Here is a 23371-nt window from a genome sequence, read left to right as displayed (position 1 = left end):
GCAGTCTATCGCCACCTAGTGGTGGACCTCGCTTCACACTGGAAACGTTCAAAGCTGATTTCATCGTTAAGAAAGTGGGCAGCGATTCCTTACCCCTCTGAATCCATTCCTCTTTGCACCGTGGAAGTAATAGATCTCCCTGTGGGGCTCTCCGAGGAAAAGAGTGATGAAGGGACATCGTCCGATGCTTAGGACAGAGGAGACCCTCACAGACACACTCCCTCCTTCTCTGCCCCGTCAGCACCGCTTTGTCTCTTCCTCCGTTTTCACCTCCCTGCTTCGGCTCCTTCGGTCTTGTTCTGGGACCACCATGTACTTTTCTAACTGGTTTCTCCCCATCTCTTCCCTCTCCCATCCAGTGCTTTTTTGGTTGCTGCAAGACTTCACTTTGCTGAGGCATAGCTTTGCTTAGATCTTTTCTGTCTGAAAAATTACCTGCTGCCAGCAGATAAAGTCCGTCCTCAGGAGTGTCCTGACGGTGTGCTCCCGGTCGCCCAGAGGCCTGACTCTCCCCTCCTGGCCGTCTGCGCTCCCAGAGCTGCTGCCCCTCCTGGCCTGGCACGTCTGTGATGCCATCTTTGCTCGAGTTGGTCCCTCCCTCGTCCTGTGCTCACTGCCCGTCTCTTCTCGCCCATCTCAGCATCTGTCCGCCTGTCTTTCAAGCTCAGCTTCCCCACAAAGCTTCGCTGTTCCCCCCAGTGGAAAGATCTCGCCCTCTCCTCTTCCCGTCTCACAGCTTTTTGTTAAAACTCTTCTTATGGCTGGTTTTCTCTCCTGCAGCTGTAGCACCTCTATCTGTACTCAGAAAGGACCCTCAAAATCCGCATTGAATTGGTTTGGAGTCCGTTTGGCTGGATGTCATTGGAGTTTTAATATAGTCAAAGGTCCCTGTTGGAACTTAAAAACGTTTCTTTCTGGGATTGTAGGATCTGAGGTCTTAGAGCCTGGCCATCCGGTCCAAGCCTCTCCACTTCTGAAATCAAACAGTGCCGTCTTTCCCACGACACAGAGCTCCCCCTAGCGTCTGGAGCTAGAACCAAGTTTCCCATATTTACACCGTGTTGTTCTGTTCCACGTGACCTTAACACAGTGCTTTCAAGATGACCAGGAAGAGTTGTTTTCATTTTTACGATTCAAAAGAAGAGCTGCAAATGATGCTCAGTGTCTTGGGCGTGAAATGTTCATGGCATTTTGTCCCTTGCAGATAAAGTCCTTATGTGCGTGCCTGTTGGACTCAAACGTGCTGGTGCAAAGAAATAACCTGGAGATTGTCCTGTTCTTCTTCCCATTTTATACCTGTCTGGTGAGCAGTCTGTGTTCTTCCAGGGGCAGTGCTGGGCTTCCCTGAGGCCGTGGGGTAGGCAGGAGAGACCCGAGCCGTCTTGTCAGGAGAGGAGGGCAGGCGCTCAGTGACCACTGTCCCCGTTCAGCTCATTTCTGTGCGGGTGGTGTTTCCATAGCAGAATCGAGTAGCTTCTCCCCTGGGCAGCGTGTAAAGAATCCACCCCTTTTGAGAACCCCCTCTTTAAGGTAAAGCTTTGTAGGCTGCTAAAGAGGGTCCACATGTCAGAAGGCCAGCAATTCACCATGTCACCACCTTGCAGTAAAGTTTCCTTTGTCCTCCTCCTAGGATTCCAATGAGAGAGCCATCCCCCTGCTCAGATCCGACATCGTGCGCATCCTCTCAGCTGCCACTCAGACCCTCCTGAGACGGGATATGTCTCTGAATAGAAGGCTTTACGCATGGTTACTTGGTATGTAGGGGCTAGAGAGCCAGAGGGAAGGTGCTGATTTGGGGAATAAGTTCTAATCTTGGTGATGCATTTCTGAATGTCATCAGTGTGGTAAGACAGCATGCAGACCGAACTGTCAACTGGTCAGCAGAGTTCTGCTGTCTAGCCCGCAGCTTTGGTTATTTTGTAGTCAGTACATAAAATACAGGGAAGTGACTGGATTTTCTGGAGAAAGAAATGGCAACCCACTGCAGTGTTCTTGCCTGGGAAATCCCATGGACAGAGGAGCCTGGCAGGCTACAGTCGTCCATAGGGTCGCAAAGATTGGATATGACCAAGCAACTGAGCAATGAGATTTGTAAAATGTTAACTGAATTCAATTTTAAGAAACTTGGAAGACCACAAAATAACGGTGGCTAGGCCTTGTTCAGGTAGAAGCTTGTTGCCGTGGAGAAGTTTCATGGTAGAAGGGTGTATGTGAGAAAACCCAGAAACATGGGAGTATGGTCAAGGAAGGTTTTGTCTGGATGGGAACATCTGTGGCTTTGATGCGTTTGGGGAGGTATTTGGATGACTTACCATCTGATGGCTCAGATGGTAAAGAATCTTTCTGCAATGCAGATGACCCGGGTTTGATCCCTGGGTCGTAAAGATTCCCCTGGAGAAGGGAATAGCTGCCTATTCCAGGCTTCTTGCCTGGAGAATCCCATGGACAGAGGAGCCTGGAGGGCTACAGTCCATGGGGCTGCAAAAAGTCAGACACGACTGAGCGACTCACACTTTGACTTTCTTTGGGTGGCTTTGGGAGCGCGCGAGAACCCTGATTCATGTTTCTGCGCACTTCTTTTGTGGACAGACTCTGCACCTGCAGGAAAAGAGCCCTTGACTGTCAGTTGAAAGGCTTCATGGGGACAAGTTCAGGAAATCACAGGGCCTAAAAGGTAGCACTTTCTGAATGTTGCAGATTCCCAAGTTCATGTCCCTAAGAGAAGATGGTGAACAGAGTGATTGTGAAAGGACTCCAGAGCTTCTCTTTTAAGGCTTTATTTTTTTAGAGCAGTTTTAGGGTCACAGCAAAACTAAGAGGAAGGTATGGAGAGTTCCCATCTAGCCCTCCTCCCCAAAATGCACGCAGCCTCCCCCTAACCAGCATCCCCCAGCAGAACGGCACTTTTATCACAGTTGAGGGACCTACACCGACATGTTGTCATCACCACAGCCCCGCCCCCTCCCTCCCCATTTATTCCCATTCAGTGCTATGCGTTCTGTGGATTTAGACAAAAGTCTATAACAATACATGTCTCCCATTAGAGTGTCACCTGGAGGGTTTTCACTGGCCTGAAAATCCTCTGCTTCTCAGCTTTTTTTCTTTTTAACCCTCATGGTGCCCAGTCGCTCAGTAGTGTCTGACTCTTTGCGACCCCAAGGACTGTAGCCCGCTAGCCTCCTCTGTCCATGGGATTCTCCAGGCCAGAATACTGGAGTGGGTTGCCATTTCCTTCTCCAGGGGATCTTCCCAACCCAGGGATCAAACCTGCGTCTCCTGCTTGGCAGGTGGATTCTTTACCGCTGTGCCACCTGGCATATCAATGTCAGAAAGTCCTAACTCTTTCTTCCGCTAGTTAGAAAACTTTCAGAAGTCATAGCTTGGAAGCTTATGAAGGATCTCCAGAGGGATATTTACAGGCTCTGTAAACATTTTTTTGTTAAAAGGATGATTTTGTCAAATGCACAGCTCCCTCCCAGGGGGGCTCAGCACCTTGTCTGTAGGGAGGACCTGGGACCCAAGCTCAGTAACAGCTTCCACTTGTATAAGCCATGACCCCAGGAGTCCAGACTCTCTGCTTAGAAAGATGCTGTGCCTTGCCCTAAGGACCTTAGAGACTTAGCCACAGCTCAAAATGAGGGTGTACAGATGAGAATACCTTGATTTCTCATACTGCTGTACAAGTAAGCACCGGTTTTCACAAATGATAGTCATTCTGTTTGATTCTCATAATCATACTTGTCAAAGACAGTCAGGATGAATTCTTGGGGTAAACTCAACTGAAGCCCGTTGAGATGGAATTCTGCCTGTCTGATTCCTGGCACGCCACTGTCAGAAAGACAGGACTTGGTTTTGCTGAATCTGATTTTTATTTTCTGTTGGAGGCGTACTGTTTTTTGAAATACCAGAGCATAAGACCTTTGCATGATAAGATGTACTCTGAACGTGTAAATTTCTTTACATCTCATGCTTCTTGTTCTTTTACAGGTTCAGATATTAAAGGAAATACCATCGTGCCCGAATCCGAAGTCTCAAATGTTTATGAAGACCAGTCCATGTATTTTTTTGAGAAATACTCCAAGGATCTTTTAGTTGAGGTAAAGGAGCGTTTCTGGAAAGGGGATCCCAATCAGGAACTTCCTAATTGTGGTTTTTCAGTGAGGTTCCTTGTGGGACCTCAAAGTAGACATGGGGCCCGTTCCTTCATATGCAGTTGGGAAAAATCCATGTGTGGTCATCCCCTGGAATCCACAGGGAGTGGTTCCAGCCCTTCCCACACCCCCACCCTGTGGATACCAAAATCCACAGATGCTTAAGTCCCTTGTATATAACACAGCCTGGTGTTTGCATGTAACATATGCTCGTCCTCTCGCGTACCTTAATTCATCTCTACATTACTTGTGACACCACCTCTAGATGATTTGTGACATAAATGCTATGTAAATATGTTGCAGAACACAGTGTATATGCTATATAGGTACTTGCCAGTGCATGGCAAGCTCAAGTTTTGCCTTTGGGAACTTTCTGGAATTTTTTCCCCCCAAATATTTGCAATCTGTGGACGACTGAATCCCAGGAAGCAAAACCCATAGTATGGAGGGCCACGGGTTCTCATCTCGTGCCGTGTGACTGCTTTTACTTCTATCCCAGAATGTTTAACAACTAGAACAACCCGTGATGTCACTCTGAGACAGCTGATTCTTTTTTTTTTAATTGGAGGCTAATTACTTTACAATATTGTGGTGGTTTTTACCATACATTGACCTGAATCAGCCACGGGTGTACATGTGTCCCGCATCCTGAACCCCCCTCCCACCTCCCTCCCCACCCATCCCTCTGGGTCATCCCGGTGCACTCTGTCTCATGCATTGAACCTGGACTAGTGATCTGTTTCACATATGGTGATATACATGTTTCAATGCTATTCTCAAATCATCCCACCCTCGCCTTCTCCCACAGAGTCCAAAAGTCTGTTGTTTATATCTGTGTCTCTTTTGAGAGACAGCTGATTCTTAAGTAGGTTGATAAGGAGTCCAGGGCCTTGAGGGACAAACCTTTTTTTTTCTATATTCCTTCTTCTTAAGTCACATAAGACATTTTTTTTTCCCTTAAACTCTGAGTTGTTATGACAACAACCTATCTTTTCTAAGACTAACTTTCTTTAAACCCAGAGCTAATGATTACACAACAAAACAACTCATCTTGCTCAAGGGTCTGTTTTTCCTTAAACTCTATCAGTTCAATTCAGTCTCTCAGTCGTGTCCAACTCATTGCAACCCCATGAATTGCAGCATGCCAGGCCTCCCTGTCCATCAACAACTCCTGGAGTTTACCCAAACTCATGTCCATTGAGTCAGTGGTGCCATCCAGCCATCTCATCCTCTGTCGTCCCCTTCTCCTCCTGCCCCCAATCCCTCCCAGCATCAGAGTCTTTTCCCGTGAGTCAGCTCTTCACATGAGGTGGCCAGAGTATTGGAGTTTCAGCTTCAGCATCAGTCCTTCCAGTGAACACCCAGGACTGATCTCCTTTAGGATGGACTGGTTGGATCTCCTTGCAGTCCAAGGGAATCTCAAGAGTCTTCTCCAACACCACAGTTCAAAAACATCAATTCTTTGGTGCTCAGCTTTCTTCACAGTCCAACTCTCACATCCATACATGACCACTGGAAAAACCATAGCTTTGACTAGACGGACCTTTTTTTGGCAAAGTAATGTCTCTGCTTTTGAATATGCTATGTAGGTTGGTCACAACTTTCCTTCCAAGGAGTAAGCGTCTTTTAATTTCATGGCTGCAGTCACCATCTGCAGTGATTTTGGAGCCCAGAAAAATAAAGTCTGACACTGTTTCCACTGTTTCCCCATCTATTTCCCATGAAGTGATGGGACCAGATGCCATGATCTTAGTTTTCTGAATGTTGAGTTTTAAGCCCACTTTTTCACTCTCCTCTTTCACTTTCATCAAGAGGCTTAGTTCCTCTTCATTTTCTACCATAAAGGTGGTGTTATCTGCATATCTGAGGTTATTGATATTTCTCCTGGCAATCTTGATTCCAGCTTGTGCTTCTTCCAGCCCAGAGTTTCTCATGATGTACTCTGCATAGAAGTTAAATAAGCAGGGTGACAATATGCAGCCTTGACATACTCCTTTTCCTATTTGGAACCAGTCTGTTGTTCCATGTCCAGTTCTAACTGTTGCTTCCTGACCTGCGTATAGGTTTCTCAAGAGGCAGGTCAGGTGGTCTGGTATTCCCATCTCTTTCAGAATTTTCCAGTTTATTGTGATCCACACAGTCAAAGGCTTTGGCATAGTCAATAAAGCAGAAATAGATGTTTTTCTGGAACTCTTGCTTTTTTGATGATCCAGCAGATGTTGGCAATTTGATCTCTGGTTCCTCTGCCTTTTCTAAAACCAGCTTGAACATGTGGAAGTTCATGATTCACGTATTGCTAAAGCCTGGCTTGGAGAATTTTGAGCATTACTTTCCTAGCGTGTGAGATGAGTACAATTGTGCGGTAGTTTGAGCATTCTTTGGCATTGCCTTTCTTTGGGATTGGAATGAAAACTGACCTTTTCCAGTCCTGTGGCCACTGCTGAGTTTTCCAGATTTGCTGGCATATTGAGTGCAGCACTTTCACAGCATCATCTTTCAGAATTTGAAATAGCTCAACTGGAATTCCATCACCTCCACTAGCTTTGTTCATAGTTATGCTTTCTAAGGCCCACTTGACTTCACATTCCAGGATGTCTGGCTTTAGGTGAGTGATCACAGCATCATGATTATCTGGGTTGTGAAGATCTTTTTTGTACAGTTCTTCTGTGTATGCTTGCCACCTCTTCTTAATATCTTCTGCTTCTGTTAGGTCCGTATCATTTCTGTCCTTTATCAAGCCCATCTTTGCATGAAATGTTTGTTCCCTTGGTATCTCTAATTTTCTTGAAGAGATCTCTAGTCTTTCCCATTCTGTTGTTTTCCTCTATTTCTTTGCATTGATCACTGAGGAAGGCTTTCTTATCTCTCCTTGCTATCCTTTGGAACTCTGCATTCAAATGGGAATATCTTTCGTTTTCTCCTTTGCTTAAACTCTATACTAATAATTATATAGCAACAATGTATCCTGCTCAAGTACATGTTTCTCCTCCTTAAGAACCTTCTGACTCATCCTGTTATCTTAAGAGATATGTTGTGGGAGTGGGTCTGGTAAGACCTTTCTACTGTTAGTAAAGTGAAGTCACTCAGTCATGTCCAACTCTCTGCGACCCCATGGACTGTAGCCTACCAGGCTCCTCCATCCATGGGATTTTCCAGGCAAGAATACTGGAGTGGGTTGCCATTTCCTTCTCTATTTCCTTCTACTGTTAGTAAGCAACTGCAAAAGTATATATAAAGCCCCAACTGAATTCCACCCCCTTCTGATGTCAGAACTGTTTCTCTGTCCACTTTTCACTGTAATAAAACTTTGGCGCACAAAGCTCTAAGTGACTGAAGCCAAGTCTCTGGTCCCAAAGCAAAACCCTGTCCTTTGGAAATTCCGAATCCAACACCGTTCACCATAAGCCATCAACACTATACTGTATATAATACCCTAATGTGTGGCTTTTTTTAAAAAAAAAACAACAGGGTCTGGCTGAGATCCTGCACCAGAAGTTCCCTGACACCGACGTAGAGGAGCGCCACCACGGGCACCTAAAGCCTTTCCGCATCCTCGTCAGTCTGCTCGACAAGCCGGAAATAGGTAACACTAGACGTGCTCTACCGACACGCGCCGAAGGTGGATGCCCTGCTGAGAGGGAGTTAAATATCGGTGAGGTGCAGTCACCCCATTGTTTGCTAGTGGTTTAGCCAACTCGGGTCCGACTCTGGGGACCCCCTGGACTGCAGCCCTCCAGGCTCCTCCATCCATGGGATTTTCCAGGCAAGGACAATGGAGTGGGTTGCCATTGCCTTCTCCAGGGGATCTTCCTGACCCACGAACCAAACCCAGGTCTCCTGCGTTGAAGGCAGGTCTTCTGCATTGCCAGCAAGTCTCCTGCATTGCAGGTGGATTCTTTGCCGACTGAGCTACAAGGGAAGCCACTGCATCGTTTAGAATACAGTTTACTCTTTGGAATTTCAGAATCTTGAGAGACTTCAGTCATGCTCTGTGCTTCAGTTTTCACTAATTGCTGCTGCTGCTAAGTCGCTTTGGTCGTGTCTGACTCTCTGTGATCCCACGTTCAGTAGGACTGTAGCCCACCAGGCTCCTCTGTCCATGGGATTCTGCAGGCGAGAATACTGGAGTGGGTTGCCATATCCTTCTCCAGGAGATCTTCCCAACCCAGGGATCGAACACGGGTCTCTCACCTTTGCAGGCAGTTTCTTCTTAAATTTTTTGCACAATTACTTGAATTTTTATTTTAGGAAAATACCTTTGAGCTGTTATGCTCATTGGCACACATGTCTGCACGGCACGTACAGTACTGACTTTATGAGAACGTGTCTTCAGTTAAATGGCTTTGGTTGTATTCTCAAGAAAACTGGGGACCCTCCTCCGTCTTTTTGCCTTGGGAGTCCAGACAAGCTCCCTCTGCCATGTAGGCCTCAGTCTTTTCCTCTGTCACATGAAGGAGGGTCTGATTTCGGAGAGATAGCAGTGAGTGGTAACTTGAAGTGAGATCTTAGACCCCTGCCCAGGAATTGAACCTGGGTATCCTGGATGAAAGCCAGGAATCCTGGCCACTAGTCCAGCAAGGGCTAGAGGCGAGAAGCAAAATTCCACTGGCCCTTTACCCCATTGAAAAATACGTTTGTCTAAGAGGCAAAAGCTATAAAAACAGGTTCAAAGTTTATTATTAGAGACTCAGAACAACAAGTAGGAGAGCACACAGAGAAATAGTTTGTTAAGACGGAAGAAAGGCAGAAATAGGGCCTCCCCGATGGCTCAGTGGTAAAGAATCCATCTGCAGTGCAGGAGATGCAGGAGACCGAGGTTCGATCCCTGGGTCCGGAAGATCCCCTGGAGAAGGAAATGGCAATCCAGTCTGGTATTCTTGCCTGGAAATCCCATGGACAGAGGAGCCTGGTGGGCCACAGTCCAGAGGGTCATAAAGAGTCGGGCACGACTGAGCATGCACACGGCCGGTCCATTGGTAAGGCAGAGAAAGGGTGTGGGTGTCCCATCTAGTGAGGAGAGCAGCAGAGAGACAGTTAAATCATCTGTGTAGGGCAGTTCCTCCAGGTCTTTGCCTTTGGCCAGTTACCTGATTTCTTTTCCCACCCCCGACGAGCCTGAAGACCCTCCCCAACATGTGTGTGCAACTTTTTCCCAAGATGGATTCCAGCCCAAAGGCCAACGGGAGGGAGGCTTAGCATTACCTATTATGGGATGGTGCCCCTCCTCTTTTGACCCCCCAAGGAGGCTTCCTGTGCCTGTGCAGCGTCTCCCTTGCCCCAAGGAGGGGAAATACTTTATGCAAAAGGAGTTCAGCCCCCCTGTCCCTGCCCACAGCTGTATATTAAAACAGGAAGGAAGCCTGGCTCTTTACCCTATTTCTGTTATTCCTTTTTTGAAATGCAAACAGGAGGCTGATGGTAAATATCCAGCCTCCAGCCCACCTGCCTCCTTTCCTCAAGAAATGTAAATAGGAGGCTGGTTGTAAACCCCCGCCTGGATCCCAGCTGTCTCAGGCCTCAGGTTAAACTAGACTCTGGGTCGGGAAGGCTCCCCCTTTACACACTGTGGTCCTCTGGGAGTCAAACAGGAAAGTGGCCTTCTCTCTCCCTTGCTTTAAAAAAGATAAACTGCTCCAGTGTCCATTCACCCTGAGAAATCAGCACCTCACACCTTGAACAGCGTCACCGGCCAGGAAAGCCCTTCTTCTGCCCCGGATTCAGTCTCTATGGCGTCCTCTGAGCCTTCTGCTCAGGGCGGCCTGCTGTTCAGGCACTATTTGCAGAGAACAGGAGTGGAGAGTGTTAGCGAAGTTCCTCTCCACCAGGCATCAGGACGGGGACCTTTCCTTGATGCTTTCAGAGACAGGCGTGAGGCATCTATGCAGCCGGGGAGGCACTAACCTCTAGGCAGATAAAGGGAAACGTAGGCTTCTGGTCACGTTAGAAGGGAGACTGTGGTCCTAATGTGTCCTACTTGTTGTTAATAATAACAGTGACATTTGAGGGGCAATCATTTTGTGCATCATTAATATTTGTTGTTGTTCAGTCACTCAGTCGTGTCTCTTTGTGACCCCATGAACTGCAGCACACCAGGCTTCCCTGTCCTTCACTATCTCCCGGAGCTTGCTCAAACTCATGTCCATCGAGTCAGTGATGCCATCCAACCATCTCATCCTCTGTCGACCCCTTCTCCCCCTGCCTTCAGTCTTTCCCTGCACCAGGGTCTTTTCTAGTGAGTTGGCTCTTTGCATCAGGTGGCTGAAGTATTAGAGCTTCAACATCAGTCCTTCCAATGAATATCCAGGGTTGATCTCCTTTAGGATGGACTGGTTGGATCTCCTTGCAGTCCAAGGGACTCTCAAGAGTCTTTTCCAACACCACAGTTCAAAAGCATCAGTTCTTCAGCGTTCAGCCTTCTTTATGGTCCAGCTCTTGCATCCATACATCCCTGGTGGCTCAGACAGTAAAGAATCTGCCTGCAGTGTGGAAGACCCAGGTTTGACCCCTCAGTCTGGAAGATCCCCTGGAGAAGGGAATGGCTACCCACTCCAGTGTTCTTACCTGAAGAATTCCATGGACAGAGGAGCCTGGCAGGCTACAGACCAACTCAAAGAGTTGGATATGACTGAGCGACTAACACACACATCATTAATATACATCCATGCATATGTCATACCTTCAAAAACCCTGAGTAGCTTTTCTGACTACACACATTCTGCAGATGGAGAATAGGGCGGAGCAAGTCTGAATCATTTTCCAGGGCCCACCGAGGAGCTGGAGTTTCAGCTGGACTGAAACTCTGGAGTCTGTCTGACTGCAGAACCTGAGCTCTGTTTGTCAGAACGTTGCTCCTTACTTGATGACCCTTGGATGGCCCATCCCCAAGATGCTAACTCCTGTGACACAGATGAACTTGGGTGCATGACAGGTGCATCTCTGGTTGCTCCTGATCAAATTCAAAGCACAAGGCTTGTGTGTCTCCAGGCTCCGCCTTGGGGATGGGTGTTTTATGGCAAGGCCTTGACCTGGGTCAAGTGAGTGTTGAACTAACTTGGGCTCCAGGTTGTATTTTCTGGAATGGGATGAATGATGGGTTTCTGCCTCATCACAGAAGTCAAATTTGTCTCTCTGATAGTTTAGTTTCCCATTGAAAGGCATAGAGCCCCTCTTGTTGTTCACAAGCCCCTCTTCACAAAGGCCCCTCTTTGTGAAGGGCAAAGGAGAGGATTGATACTGTAGACTGGAAGGCACAAGACGGTCAGTCTTATCTGTGCTTTGGCTACCAGGCTTTAGCCAATTCCTCATTTCTCCTTGAATGTCAACCACTTTCCTTCACTAGTAAAAACCATTTGGGTTGGGAAGATCCTCTGGAGTAGGAAATGGCAACCCACTCCAGTATTCATGCCTATAAAATTCCATGATCAGAGGAACCTGGCATGCTGCGGTCCAGGGGGTCACAAAGACCCACCAAGACTGAGCACACACACACACAGTTTTATGCTGTAGATAAAATACAACCTGGGGCTTATTGTGAAAAGGGGTCCTTTGCCTTTGGAAGCGTAAGAGATCAGATTATTTGCTTATTCTTTGTTGACAGAGCTTGTGTTTTCTCTGCCTCGTGCTGTGTCCATTCCTCTGATTACAAGGGTGGGAAGCCATGACCTTCCATGAGGCCTACTGGTTGGTGCTCGAGGAGCAGAAATGTCCAGTCGCTTCCCACCTGCCTGTCTGGCAGGGTCCAGTTCTCTTGTGCCATCTTAAGCTTTTCTGGGTTGGTGATTATTTCTCTTGTGTCATTCTAGCTCATCATTAAAAGTATTCACAATGGGAAATTGCCCTACTGTGTTGGGGTTTATGTAGAGGGACTGTCTCTGGCTGGGCAGTTTCTGTGCTCTTAATATTCATCCCCTGCCTCCACCTGGGAGAATCCACCTGGGCTAGTTACTCAGCCTCAGTCGCCTCATCCATAATCAGGACAGCATACCTCATTACATACCTGGTTCTTTGGCTGTTGTAAGGATTAAATAAGTTAATAGTTACAGAATGCTCAGAATAGTGGCCAGCGCATAGTAAGCCCTACAAAAATGTTCCCTTGGACAGAAAGATCAAACCAGTCAATCCTAAGGGAAATCAACCCTGAATATTCTTTGGAAAATCTGATGCTGAAGCTCCAATACTTTGGCCTCCTGACGCGAAGTGGTGACTCGTTGGAAAAGACCCTGAAGCTGGGAAAGATTGAGGGCAGGAGGAGAAGGGGACAATAGAGGATGAGATGGTTGTTTGGCATCAGTGACTCAGTGGACATGAGTTTGAGTAAACTCCAGAAGATAGTGAAGGACAGGATAGCCTGGTGTGCTGTAGTCCATGGGGTCACAAAGAGTCAGACACGACTGAGCGACTGAACAACAACAGAAATGGTGACTGTCTTCATGGATGTTATTCCCCCAACTAAAGTTGTGATTTTCACAACCAAAGTTAAGTTTCTGTACATTTAAGACTATACAAATTATCTATGTATATGGAGTTACTCATGATATGTGTTACACACTTGTCATTTGTCGGTTTAAAAATGGATTTTTAAAAAATACTGATATTTTATTTCTTATTTACTCATTCATTCATTTGGCCATTTTCTTTATAATTGCAGGGCCTCAAGTTGTTGAGAATTTGTTTCTCGAAGTCATCCGGGCGTTTTATTCTTATTGCAGAGATGCTCTTGGCTCTGATCTTAAACTTAGCTACACTCAGAGCGGAAGTTCGGTGATAAGGTAGGGGCGTGGCTTTCAAATTCACTCTTCCTGATGTGCTCGAGGCTGGAGATGTAGCAGGCCAAGCCACTCCTTAAGATAACTTCTGCTCTTAAATCAGTCAACCTGAATCAACTTTTCCCTGTTGAATGCTGAGAAGGTTACGAGGAGTTTGATCTTGTCTCTGCCCCAGCCTGGGACGTACAGACTGTGTTTTTGGCAGAGTGTGAAAAGTTGCACAACAAAGGCAGCTGGGTCTAGTGTACAAGTGTGAGTTACCGGGAGGAGGGCAGGCAGGACGTGGGGTCAGGAAGTGGGGCCGGTGGGTGTGAGTCTTCAGGAGACAAGTCAGAGGGCAGGGGGGGCCCCGGGGCTCCTGGTGGAGGACCCGAAGGTACAGCGAGTGGGGTTTGGGAGACGGCAGACAAGGCAGTAACGTGCACAGTGTGTAGTTACCCGTCAGCCCTGTGTCTTGTCCTGTTTTTGTTCTTATCCGTCAGCCCTGTGTCTTGTCCTGTTTTTGTTCTTTTCAAGGAAGGGTGCGTGCTAAGTCGCTTCAGCCGTGTCTGACTCTATGCACCCCTATGGACTGCAGCCCACCAGGCTCCTCTGTCCCTGGGGTTCTTCAGGCAAAAATACTGGAGTTGGTGGTCGAGCCCTTCTCCAGGGGATCTTCCTGACCCAGGAATTGAACCCCTGTCTCCTACCTCTTCCTTTTTCCTTTATTCTTAATGTAATTCCTTTTCCCCTGACTTGGCATTGGTCTACTGAAAATTTAGGATTCCCAGGTGGCTCAGTGGTAAAGAACCTGCTGCCAATGCAGGAGACGCAGGTTCAGTCCCTGAGTGGGGAAGGTCCCCTGGAGGAGGGTGTGATGACCCGCTCCAGTATTCTTGCCTGGACAATCCCAGGGATAGAGGAGCCTGGCGGGCTACAGTCCATGGGGTCGCGAAGAGTCAGACACGACTGAATGCACACACACACACAAGTACTGGAAATTGAAATCTGTTGGATTTTCCTGGTTATTAACTGTAAGTATACCAAGAGTCTTCCGTGTTTGTTTTTTTCCTCACAGAATGAGAGTGGTTTACTGTTTTCCTGAATATGAAAGTAATACATGTTCATTGTAGAACGTACCAATATCTGAAAGTATCGAGAAAAAAAAGATACCATCCATAATCCCACTGCCCTTCTGAGAAAAACATAAAACATTCCAGACTTTCAATGCATAAGTATATAGGTGCCTATCTTTTGTTTTTAAGCTGAAGTTACAGTAGCTGTTCAGTTGCCTGTTTATTTTTTTTTTAATGCAAGTTATGACTGGCTCTACAGTCTTCTCCTGTGGAGGATAATGGTTGCCTTAGAGTCCTTAGTAAGGAGCTGTCACTTAAGAAATCCTGACTAATCGATCAATCTCTTAATGACTTTTGGGTGGTCTCTACTCTTTCAATATTTTATAATGACGTTCTCATAATTCCCTTATGTGTACATCTTTGTGTGCTTGTACAAGGATTTCTATAGCATAAGTCCCTAGAATAAATTCCCTGAGTTATAGATGTGCATTTAAATGTTAGCCAAATTTCTCTCCTAAATGGCTGTACTATGTTATTTTACCAGTAGAGTATGTGATTACCAACAGTTGGACTTAAGCTGGTTTTCCATATCACATTCTTTTTTCAGTAGCTCTTAAGCTTACTTCTGAGGGAATGTATCAATATACGTACTATTTAGGATGGCACGTGCTTGCTCTTCCCTATATAAGAACAGTAATATTTTATCTATGACGAAGTTTGTCAGCCTCTCCGGAAATAAGTCATAAAAGATTGAAACGGGTTTATTCACACACTGCACCCCAGGTGAATGAATGATACAATGAATTTGTGTTTTTCAGACGTGGTATTCCCGTAATACAGGATTTTTCATAGATACATATGTAAGTATTCCTCTTCCTTTACAGTGCAATAAAAGAAAACAGAAATGCCTCTGAGATTGTTAAGACAGTGAATTTGCTGATCACGTCCCTGAGCTCAGACTTCCTCTGGGATTACATGACAAGGTGTTTTGAGGACTGTTTCAGGTAAGCCTCCAGTTCAGGCTTTATGAACATGTGGGAAGGAATTGAGGCTGTCATGGTTTCTCATAGCTGCTCATTGTGGTCAGGTTATACTCAATGGCTGACACTGGGATGATCTCTGCTGAGTATATGATTGGATTCACTTAAACTCATAATAGAATTAAGAACGCTGCCATTGAGAGGGTTCACACGATGCTGATGCTTCCTAATTAAAGTCAAACTTTAGTAACAAACCCATGCATTTTCTGGTTGGTGTGAATTTAATCAGGTTTCTTTCCACTGTGCCCTTAGAGGCCTGATCTATTCAACAAGCTTGGTTTTGTGGCCCAGGGACTGGAGAGAGAGTGTTTTTCAAATCATCAGTCATCTTAAATTCTTACTGGAATCAGTGTATAATGGGTTCAGATGAAAACATTTGTGTTCTGAGCTGCTGTAATCAGCTTTCCCGTCACTTTCAATCTGGTGGATTGCACCGACTCCAAACTGTGGGGCAGTGGCCAGCTTGGGACTGCAAGCTTCCCCGCGGGGCCCTTTCCCAGATTTTCCCTGTAAATGAGGACAGGTGTAATCTCTAAGATCCAGTTCTGTCCTGTGATTCATGGTATAAAACTTAATTCCCGTCACCTCCTTTGGAACATTCTGCGTTGTCACACCGCCTTTGGTACCTGTAGCTGTAATCAAAGCGTAACTTACTAAAGTTTGTCTCAGGCTGTCCCCTCCACATACCCCCAGGAAAAGCAGGCACATCCATCATGTAAGAGAGCCAGAGAGCAGAGATGTGACGGATCCTGTGTGATATAGCACAGCAGATTAGCAGCAGCTGAGACTGGAACCAGGCCTGCCTGCCTGACGTCCCAGCTGTTCCTGCCATGTCCTCTGCCGCCTCTGGTGCCAGACCCAGCGGGCGCTTCAATCTACGATGAATAAATTACTTGTAATTGGATCCACGGGTGACAGCAAGGCCATGTTATACTGAGAGCGGAGTGTGGTTTGGTCCGCTCAGTTCCATTTCAGAGTTGCGGGAACGCTTTCTTTAAAAAAGAGAATTGACTGTGAAACATTTCAGACACAGGAAAAGATGGGAAATAATGTCAGACACCTGAACCCATTGCTAAAATTGTGGACAGTATTTGACCTTCGGTTTTCACATCTTTTTTTTTTTTTTTAAGGAATAAAACGTTACCACCCAGACAGAGCTAACCCCTTACCTTCCCAGCAGCTTCCCTTCTTTCATCCCAGCTTTAATCACTGTCCTGAAGTGCATGTCTGTCCCAGTGATGTCTATACTTTTATAACAAATATAAAAAAAGTATCCAGTATAAAAACAACTACCCAGAAATGATACAGTCTGTTTTGCCTCTTCAAGTTTTACATCAATGGTATCAAATTGCATATAACTTTTCACCCATGTGTGTTTGGTTGGGAGGTGCAGGTCAGAGACCTCTGGAGATTTATCTGTATGGTAACATACACCCCTAGTCCGTTCACCTTGGGTGCAGTCAGCTGAATAAACCAGTTTCAGTCTTTTCATCACTGCAGGTAGTACCCTGGTGACCGCACTGATCCTGTCTCTTTATATGCAGACGTGGGGGGTCTCTTTAGAATAGGCACCTAGGAGCAGAATCTCCTCGATGAAGTGAATGCAGTTCTTCCATTTCTTACCCAGATAAACGCTGAGATACCTAAGCGATCATTTACAGTGAAGAAAGTTAACTCAGGTCGAACTGTACTGTGATAGCAGGATGAATCCAAAATTACTGTTTTAAGAACCAGTATATTGACTTTTTAACTTAGGTATCCAGTTGCCTACTTCTTGAAAAGGAAGTGTTGAGTTTGAGAATAAGATAAGCAGCTACCAGTAGAATTCCCCAGTGGAGTAGCAGTTCTCTCTGGGAGCTGAGGGATTCTAAGCTCATGGGGATGATGCGGGGTGGGAGCAGGAGGGGGAGCTATCTCCGGTTGCTCCCACAGCAAGTCGAACAGCTGTCCTGCCTTCTGGAGCCAGGCTCCTTCCCTGGGAACACGCTTTTGGTTTGGGGCTGGGGACCTGGAATTATTGCTGTTGACACTTTGAGATCAGCCAGGTATGGAATCCCATGGGGGCATGGACCACTCTCAGTTGCTATGATAAAGTTCAGGTCAGAGTCAACCTGTTTCGGAGATTCAAGACTTACTGACGCTTCTCTGTGTTAGATCATTTTGAGCATCAAGGCTGAATTATTAGAACTACAGAAGCTGTCTTTCACTGTGGTTGAAATAGAATAAATTACTTTATTGGAAATCATAGGAATTGCTTGATAGTATTACAAGAGAGTGGTTTTTCTTTCCTGTGGTTCACGCAGACCCGTGAAGCGGAGTCCCTCTGTTGGGAGAAGCATCGGCCCTCCCCCGACAGTCTCAGAGCTCTGCACCCTCCTCGTGTTCCTTCTGGACGTGATCCCCCTGGTAGGTCCTTTGCTCTCCAGAGGTGGCTCTATGCTGGCTGTCATTGGGATTCTTATTAGTGGTGTTGGTCTTTTTCTAAACCTCATCTTACCGACAGACTTCTCTTGTGTAGCTCAGTCGGTAAAGAATCTACCTGCAATGCAGGAGATCTGGCTTCGATCCCTGGGTCAGGAAGATCCCCTGGAGAAGGGAATGGCAACCTACTCCAGTATTCTTGCCTGGAGAATCCCCATGGACAGAGGAGCCTGGTGAGCTACAGTCCCTGGGGTCGCAAAGAGTCAGACACGACTTAGTGACTGAACCACCACCACCCCCGCCAGCATCTTACTGAAAAAGTGGTTGTGCATAGACACCACTTAATGTTTGTTTCAGCGTGGAAGATGTAGCTGAATGTGGTCTCATATCTTTTAGGCCCTTGTGATATACGGAGTTATAACACTTCAGCCAGTGGTAAGTGGGCTGAGCCGAAGGTACGGAGACCAGATAAGGAGCTGGGTGGCATCCTTGGACAGCAGTTATTTAGGAATGAGTATCATGATATATAGATAGATAGAATGAAAGTCGCTCAGTCACGTCTGACTCTTTGCGACCACATGGACTGTAGCCTGCCAGGCTCCTCTGTGCGTGGGATTCTCCAGGCACGAATGCTGGAGTGGGTAGCCTTTCCCTTCTCCAGGAGATCTTCCCAACCCAGGGATGGAACCCAGGTCTCCCGCATTGCAGGCAGATTCTTTACCAGCTGAACCACCAGAGAAGGAATGTTATTTCTTTTTTAAATTTTTTAAAAGAAAATTTTGGTCCCGCTGCCCCGGCACCTTGGTTCTCTGACCAGAGATCAAACCCTCACCCCCTGCATTTGGAAGCATGGAATTTTAACCACTGGACCCCCAGGGAAGTCCCAGAAAGTAAACGTATTTCTTAAAAGTTACATCCTTGGCTGATTTTCTCCAAGGAAACAAATTCCCTTAATAGAGAAATGAATGTGGCAGTCATTTTCTGCTAGAAAGAGGGAAGGCACCTGAAAGGAGAGAAAAAATGTCCATGGATGTATTTAGATCAAGAAGAAATACTGTTTTGTTTTCCAACTTGGAAACAAATGTGGAACAAACTTAGGCCCAGAAAATGCTTGCGTTTTCCAAGGCACTGCTTTCTGCTGATCACACATGAGTTAAACCCACATCTGTGTTTCACAGGAACTTTACTCGGAGGTGCAAACCCAGTACCTCCCACAGGTGCTTGGCTGCCTGCTACAGCCTCTGGCCGAGGAGATGGAGATGCTGAGCTTACCCGAACTCACGCACGCCCTAAGGACCTGTTTCAAAGTGCTCAGCAAGGTCCAAATGCCGCCTTCCTACCTGGACACGGAGCCCACGAGTGGGAGCTTGGTACGTGTTTGGAAGAGCCGACATGGTTTTCCAGGCTAACGGGCTCTTGGGCCCCCCTGGATAGGAATAAAGACTAGAAGACATGTCGGTAATATCCAAAGCAGGCTTCTAAGACCCTCATACACTTTGTGAAAGCTTGTCGTGTTGAAATAACCCCGTTCATTTCACCCTCTGCCCTACTGTCTTTCTGCTGAAGCCCACCTACTAAGCTAATGATTTACACACAGCTCACCATCTCGACCTTTCTATGTGTATGTTTGTATATGGGGAATTTTGCGCTTTCTTATTTTTTTACTTTTTACTCACTACAAGTGAGATAGTAGTCCCTGGGGCTGCAGTAAGGTGACAGAACAGCAGAAGGTTCCCGTCTCCCAGCTCTGGAGGGCAGATGTCCGAGGCTAAGGTGTCAGCAGGGTGGTTCCTTGTAGGCTGTGAGGAAGCGTCTGTTCCGTGCATTGCCCCGTCTTCTAGTGTTCCTGGCGTTCCTTGACTTGTAGACCCGCTGCCCCAGTCTCAGCCTCCCCCTTCCCATATCTTCCCTGTGTGCATGTCTGTGTGTGTCCAGATTTCACCTTTTTATAAGGACACCCATCATACTGGGTTAGAACCCACCCTAATGACCTCATTTCACTTGATCATCTGCAAGGACCCTAATTCCAAATAAGATCACAGTCACAAATACTGGTGTTGGGGAGGCTTCAGCATTTTTTTTTTAGGGAACATAATTCAACCCATAATAGACATTATTTCTCTGATTTGCTTTGGTTTTCATCCAAACACTCCTTGGAGAGCATCTGTATCTGTTTACAGCGATATCTTGCTGGTTTCTCATTTCTGCATGAGAGTTTATGGTACGGCTTTACAGTTTCTTCAACTACTCCCCTATTGAGGTTGTTTTTTTTTTTGTTTTTTTTTCCCAGTTATTTCTAGTTTTTCACTGCTACAGTGCCGCTGTCAACATCTTCATGCAACCTGCTCTCAAGGCTGCCAGTGTCTCTGAGGAATCAGTTCCTAGAAATGGGAATCAAGCCCATTTCTTAATGTGAAGAGATGCTGCCAAATTGTCCTCCAAAAAGACCATAACAATACAGTTCCACGAGCAGTTTGAGGCCCATGGTCTTTGAATTATTTTTTAATTTATGCTTTGTTTAGGGATTTGAAAGTTCTGCCCTTGAGATCCATTCAGTCCAGTGGCAGACAGGAACAGGCTAAAAACGGGAACCCTTCCTGAAAGGAGGGTGGCTTCCCTGGTGGCTCAGAGGGTAAAGCGTCTGCCTGCAATACAGGAGACCCGGGTTTCATCCCTGGGTCAGGAAGATCCCCTGGAGAAGGAAATGGCAACCCACTCCAGTACTCTTGCCTGGAAGATTCCATGGACGGAGGAGCCTGGTAGGCTACAGTCCATGGGATCGCAAAGAGCTGGACATGACTGAGTAACTTCACCTTATTCCTTTCCTGAAAGGAGAGCTGTGCGTGTTGGTTAGTGCTGGGAGGCAGGTGGGCTGCCCGTGGGGCTTGAAGCTCAGTTTGCAGACTAGTTACCGGTTCTTCCTTCACTTTCAAAGCTAGTTTTTTTTTCTCCCTACCTGTTAAAACTGTTGGAAAAATCCTCAAAAGGATGTAAGCTATGAAGTATAAGCATGTGTTGTGTACAAATATAAATAACAATGTTTCCAAATATATGCATGATACTGTCTCATTCTTCCCCAGAGAGTGGGTCAGGTGCTGAAAAGTTTTCAGTTTAATGTCGTATTCCCTGAATAATAGTATATAAGAAGTTGATTCATTGAAGTGTCATCCTTCTGAAAAAGCCACAGAATGTATGTACACGTGTGTGTGCATATGTGAGTCATGTATGTGGTTAATACTCTGTTCTTTCTGTCTCCTCTTATTTCATTCCTTTATGCCTGTATTTTATGCTCAACCCAATTTCCTTATTCATATTCTTAAATGTCAGGAACTTTTTCTTTTTTCATTTCATTTTGCTTTCTTAAAATTTGGCTATCTCACGTTGGAGTATTGTGCTCAGTTGCTCAGTCGTGTCTGACTCTTTGCAACCCCATGGACTGTTTGTGGCCCACCAGGCTCCTCTCGGAGAAGGCAATGGCACCCCACTCCAGTATTCTTGTCTGAAAAATCCCATGGACGGAGGAGCCTGGTAGGCTGCAGTCCATGGGGTCACACAGAGTCGGACACGACTGAGCGATTTTACTTTCACTTTTCACTTTCAGGCATTGGAGAAAGAAATGGCAACCCACTCCAGTGTTCTTGCCTGGAGAATCCCAGGGACGGGGGAGCCTGGTGGGCTGCCGTCTATGGGGTCGCACAGAGTCAGACACGACTGAAGCGACTTAGCAGCAGCAGGCTCCTCTGCCCATGGAATTCTCAAGGCAGCGATACTGGAGGTGGGTGCCGTTTTCTCCTCCGGGGGATCTTCCCCACCCAGGGATCGAACCCGTGTCTCCTGCACTGGCAGACAGATTCTTGACTACTAGCGCCCCCTGGGAAGCCCATGCTGGAGGAGAGCGGATGAACGCTGTTGTGATAGTTTCAGGTACACAGCAGAGTGACTCAGCTGTACGTACACGTTGCGTCCTTTCTCCCCAGCTCCCTTCCCTCCCGTCTAGGCTGCCACGCAACACTGAGCAGCGTTCCCTGTGCTATACAGTAGGTCCCTGCTGGCAGAAACTGTTTTTAAATAACCTTTTTGGATTCTGAAGGGTCTAAATAAATGGTAAGAAGAGGGCTCTCTCGTGATACACATGGAGATCCTCTTGGCGTAGAAAACTGGTCTTGAAAAATAGGGAGGATGCATTCGTAGCCTGATTCACTTGATGTTTGAACCCCTCGGTCTTACGAGATCCACAATACAAGATTCCTTTTTTTTTTTTTTTTTGCAGAGTCCAGTCAGAGGTGAAAACACCGAAGTGATTTCTGACACAGATGCCATGCCCGCCGGCGATGAAGATGCGCCGTTTCCCCCGCTGAAATCGGAAGACAGCGGCATCGGGCTGAGCGCCTCCTCGCCGGAGCTCTCGGAGCACTTGCGGGTGCCCCGGGTTTCCCCGGACAAAGACGACATCTGGAAGAAGGGTGGGAGCATGCAGAGGACGTTCCTTTGCATCCAGGAGCTGATCGCCAACTTTGCCCACAAGAACGTTTTCAGGGCGCAGCTGACGGCGTCCGGGGAAGACACCAAGTCTGTGGAGGAGCCTGCGGGTCCGCGGGATGAATGTGGGAAGGGCTCGTGGGAGGCCCGGCACCTGGGCGGCGTGCCCCAGTTCAAGCAGATGCTCTCCGACCTCTTTATGGCCCGAGGGTCCCCCTTCAAGGCCAGGAGTGTGGAGCCGCCCTCACCCCTACCCCGCAGCCCCGGCCGCAAGAAGGACGAGGGGTGGGCCGTGGACCAGGTGGTCCTAGACCTGGGGGGCTCCCAGGAGGGCGTCCGGGAGGCCTTCGCGGCCGCCTGCCACCTGCTGCTGGACTGCGCCACCTTCCCTGTGTACCTGTCCGAGGAGGAGATGGAGCAGCTCTGTGAGGTCCTCTTCCAGCCTCCAGGTGAGGGGCACCCAGGGAGTGTGCTGGGAGGGGTCGGGAGCCTTGGGCCCCTGAGGGTTATAGACGAGTTAAAACTTCACAGCCACCGAGAGGGCGCTGTCTGCCCAACCCATTTTCCTTCCTTGTTTCGTAATTCCTGTGTACAGTTTGGGTTTGTCTTCACCAGACGGGAACCTAACGAAGCTCCATCTGTATCTTTACAATTCCTTTTTTTTTTTGGCTGCACCCCCTGGCATGTGGGATCTTCCCTGTATGTAGCTCAGACTGTAAAGAATCTGCCTCCAATGCAGAAGACCCAGGTTTGATCCTTGGGTCAGGACGATCCTCTGGAGAAGGGAATGGCAATCCACTCCAGTAGTCTTGCCTGGAGAATCCCCATGGACAGAGGAGCCTGGCGGGTCACAGTCCATGGGTTCGCAGAGTCGGACATGACTGAGCAACTAACACTTCACTACACGGCATGTGAGATCTTATTTCCCCGACCAGGTATTGAACCCACACCCCCTGCAATGGAAGCACAAAGTCTTAACCCCTGAAGCACCAAGAAAACCCCTGGGTCTATATTTTTTAACCTTCGGGTGCCCAGCACAGCCTGTTAAAAAGTCTGAGACATAAAAGGAGCCTCATCCTAGTCAGTACATAGACTGTTTCGTGAGACCTGTTACTAAAGCTTTATGTGTTAGTGTGCCAGGGCTCCCATAACAAAGTACCACCCACTGAATGGCTTAAACCACAGAAATGTGTTGTCACACGGTCTGGAGGCCAGAAGTCTGAGGTCAGCGTGTTGGCAAGGCCGCACTCCCTCTGAAGGTGCTTCAGAAGGGTGTGTTCCGGCCTCTCCTCCAGCCTCTGGTGGTTCCCAGGCTTGTGGGAGCCTAGCCCTCATCTCTCCATGGCATCCTTCCCGTGTACGTGTCTGTGTTGAAATTTCCCTTCGGTAAGGTACCCACTGGACTTCCCAGGTGGTGCTAGTGGTAAAGAACCCGCCTGCCAATACAGGAGACAAAAAGA

General features: G+C 47.2%; 1 protein-coding gene and 1 non-coding gene across 2 annotated transcripts in view; one reads left to right on the top strand and one right to left on the bottom strand.

Annotated features, from left to right (window-relative positions):
• Window positions 1–23371, top strand: part of DOPEY2 (dopey family member 2) — a 125480-nt gene that overhangs the window by 38128 nt on the left and 63981 nt on the right. Inside the window, exons 5-13 of the mRNA XM_010834844.1 lie at window positions 1205–1303; window positions 1631–1754; window positions 3988–4097; window positions 7620–7734; window positions 12799–12919; window positions 14856–14975; window positions 17315–17417; window positions 18611–18802; window positions 21703–22360. Of these exons, the coding sequence (XP_010833146.1) occupies window positions 1205–1303; window positions 1631–1754; window positions 3988–4097; window positions 7620–7734; window positions 12799–12919; window positions 14856–14975; window positions 17315–17417; window positions 18611–18802; window positions 21703–22360 (1642 nt within the window). The remainder of the gene's footprint in view (window positions 1–1204; window positions 1304–1630; window positions 1755–3987; window positions 4098–7619; window positions 7735–12798; window positions 12920–14855; window positions 14976–17314; window positions 17418–18610; window positions 18803–21702; window positions 22361–23371) is intronic.
• TRNAE-UUC lies at window positions 8661–8732 on the bottom strand. The gene has a single exon. It is a non-coding gene; the product is annotated as a tRNA-Glu (tRNA).

Source organism: Bison bison, unplaced genomic scaffold, assembly GCF_000754665.1.
Source record: "Bison bison bison isolate TAMUID 2011002044 unplaced genomic scaffold, Bison_UMD1.0 scf7180017864037, whole genome shotgun sequence".
In the NCBI taxonomy this organism is placed as follows: Eukaryota; Metazoa; Chordata; class Mammalia; order Artiodactyla; family Bovidae; genus Bison; species Bison bison.
This window is presented reverse-complemented; position numbering and strand designations above follow the sequence as displayed.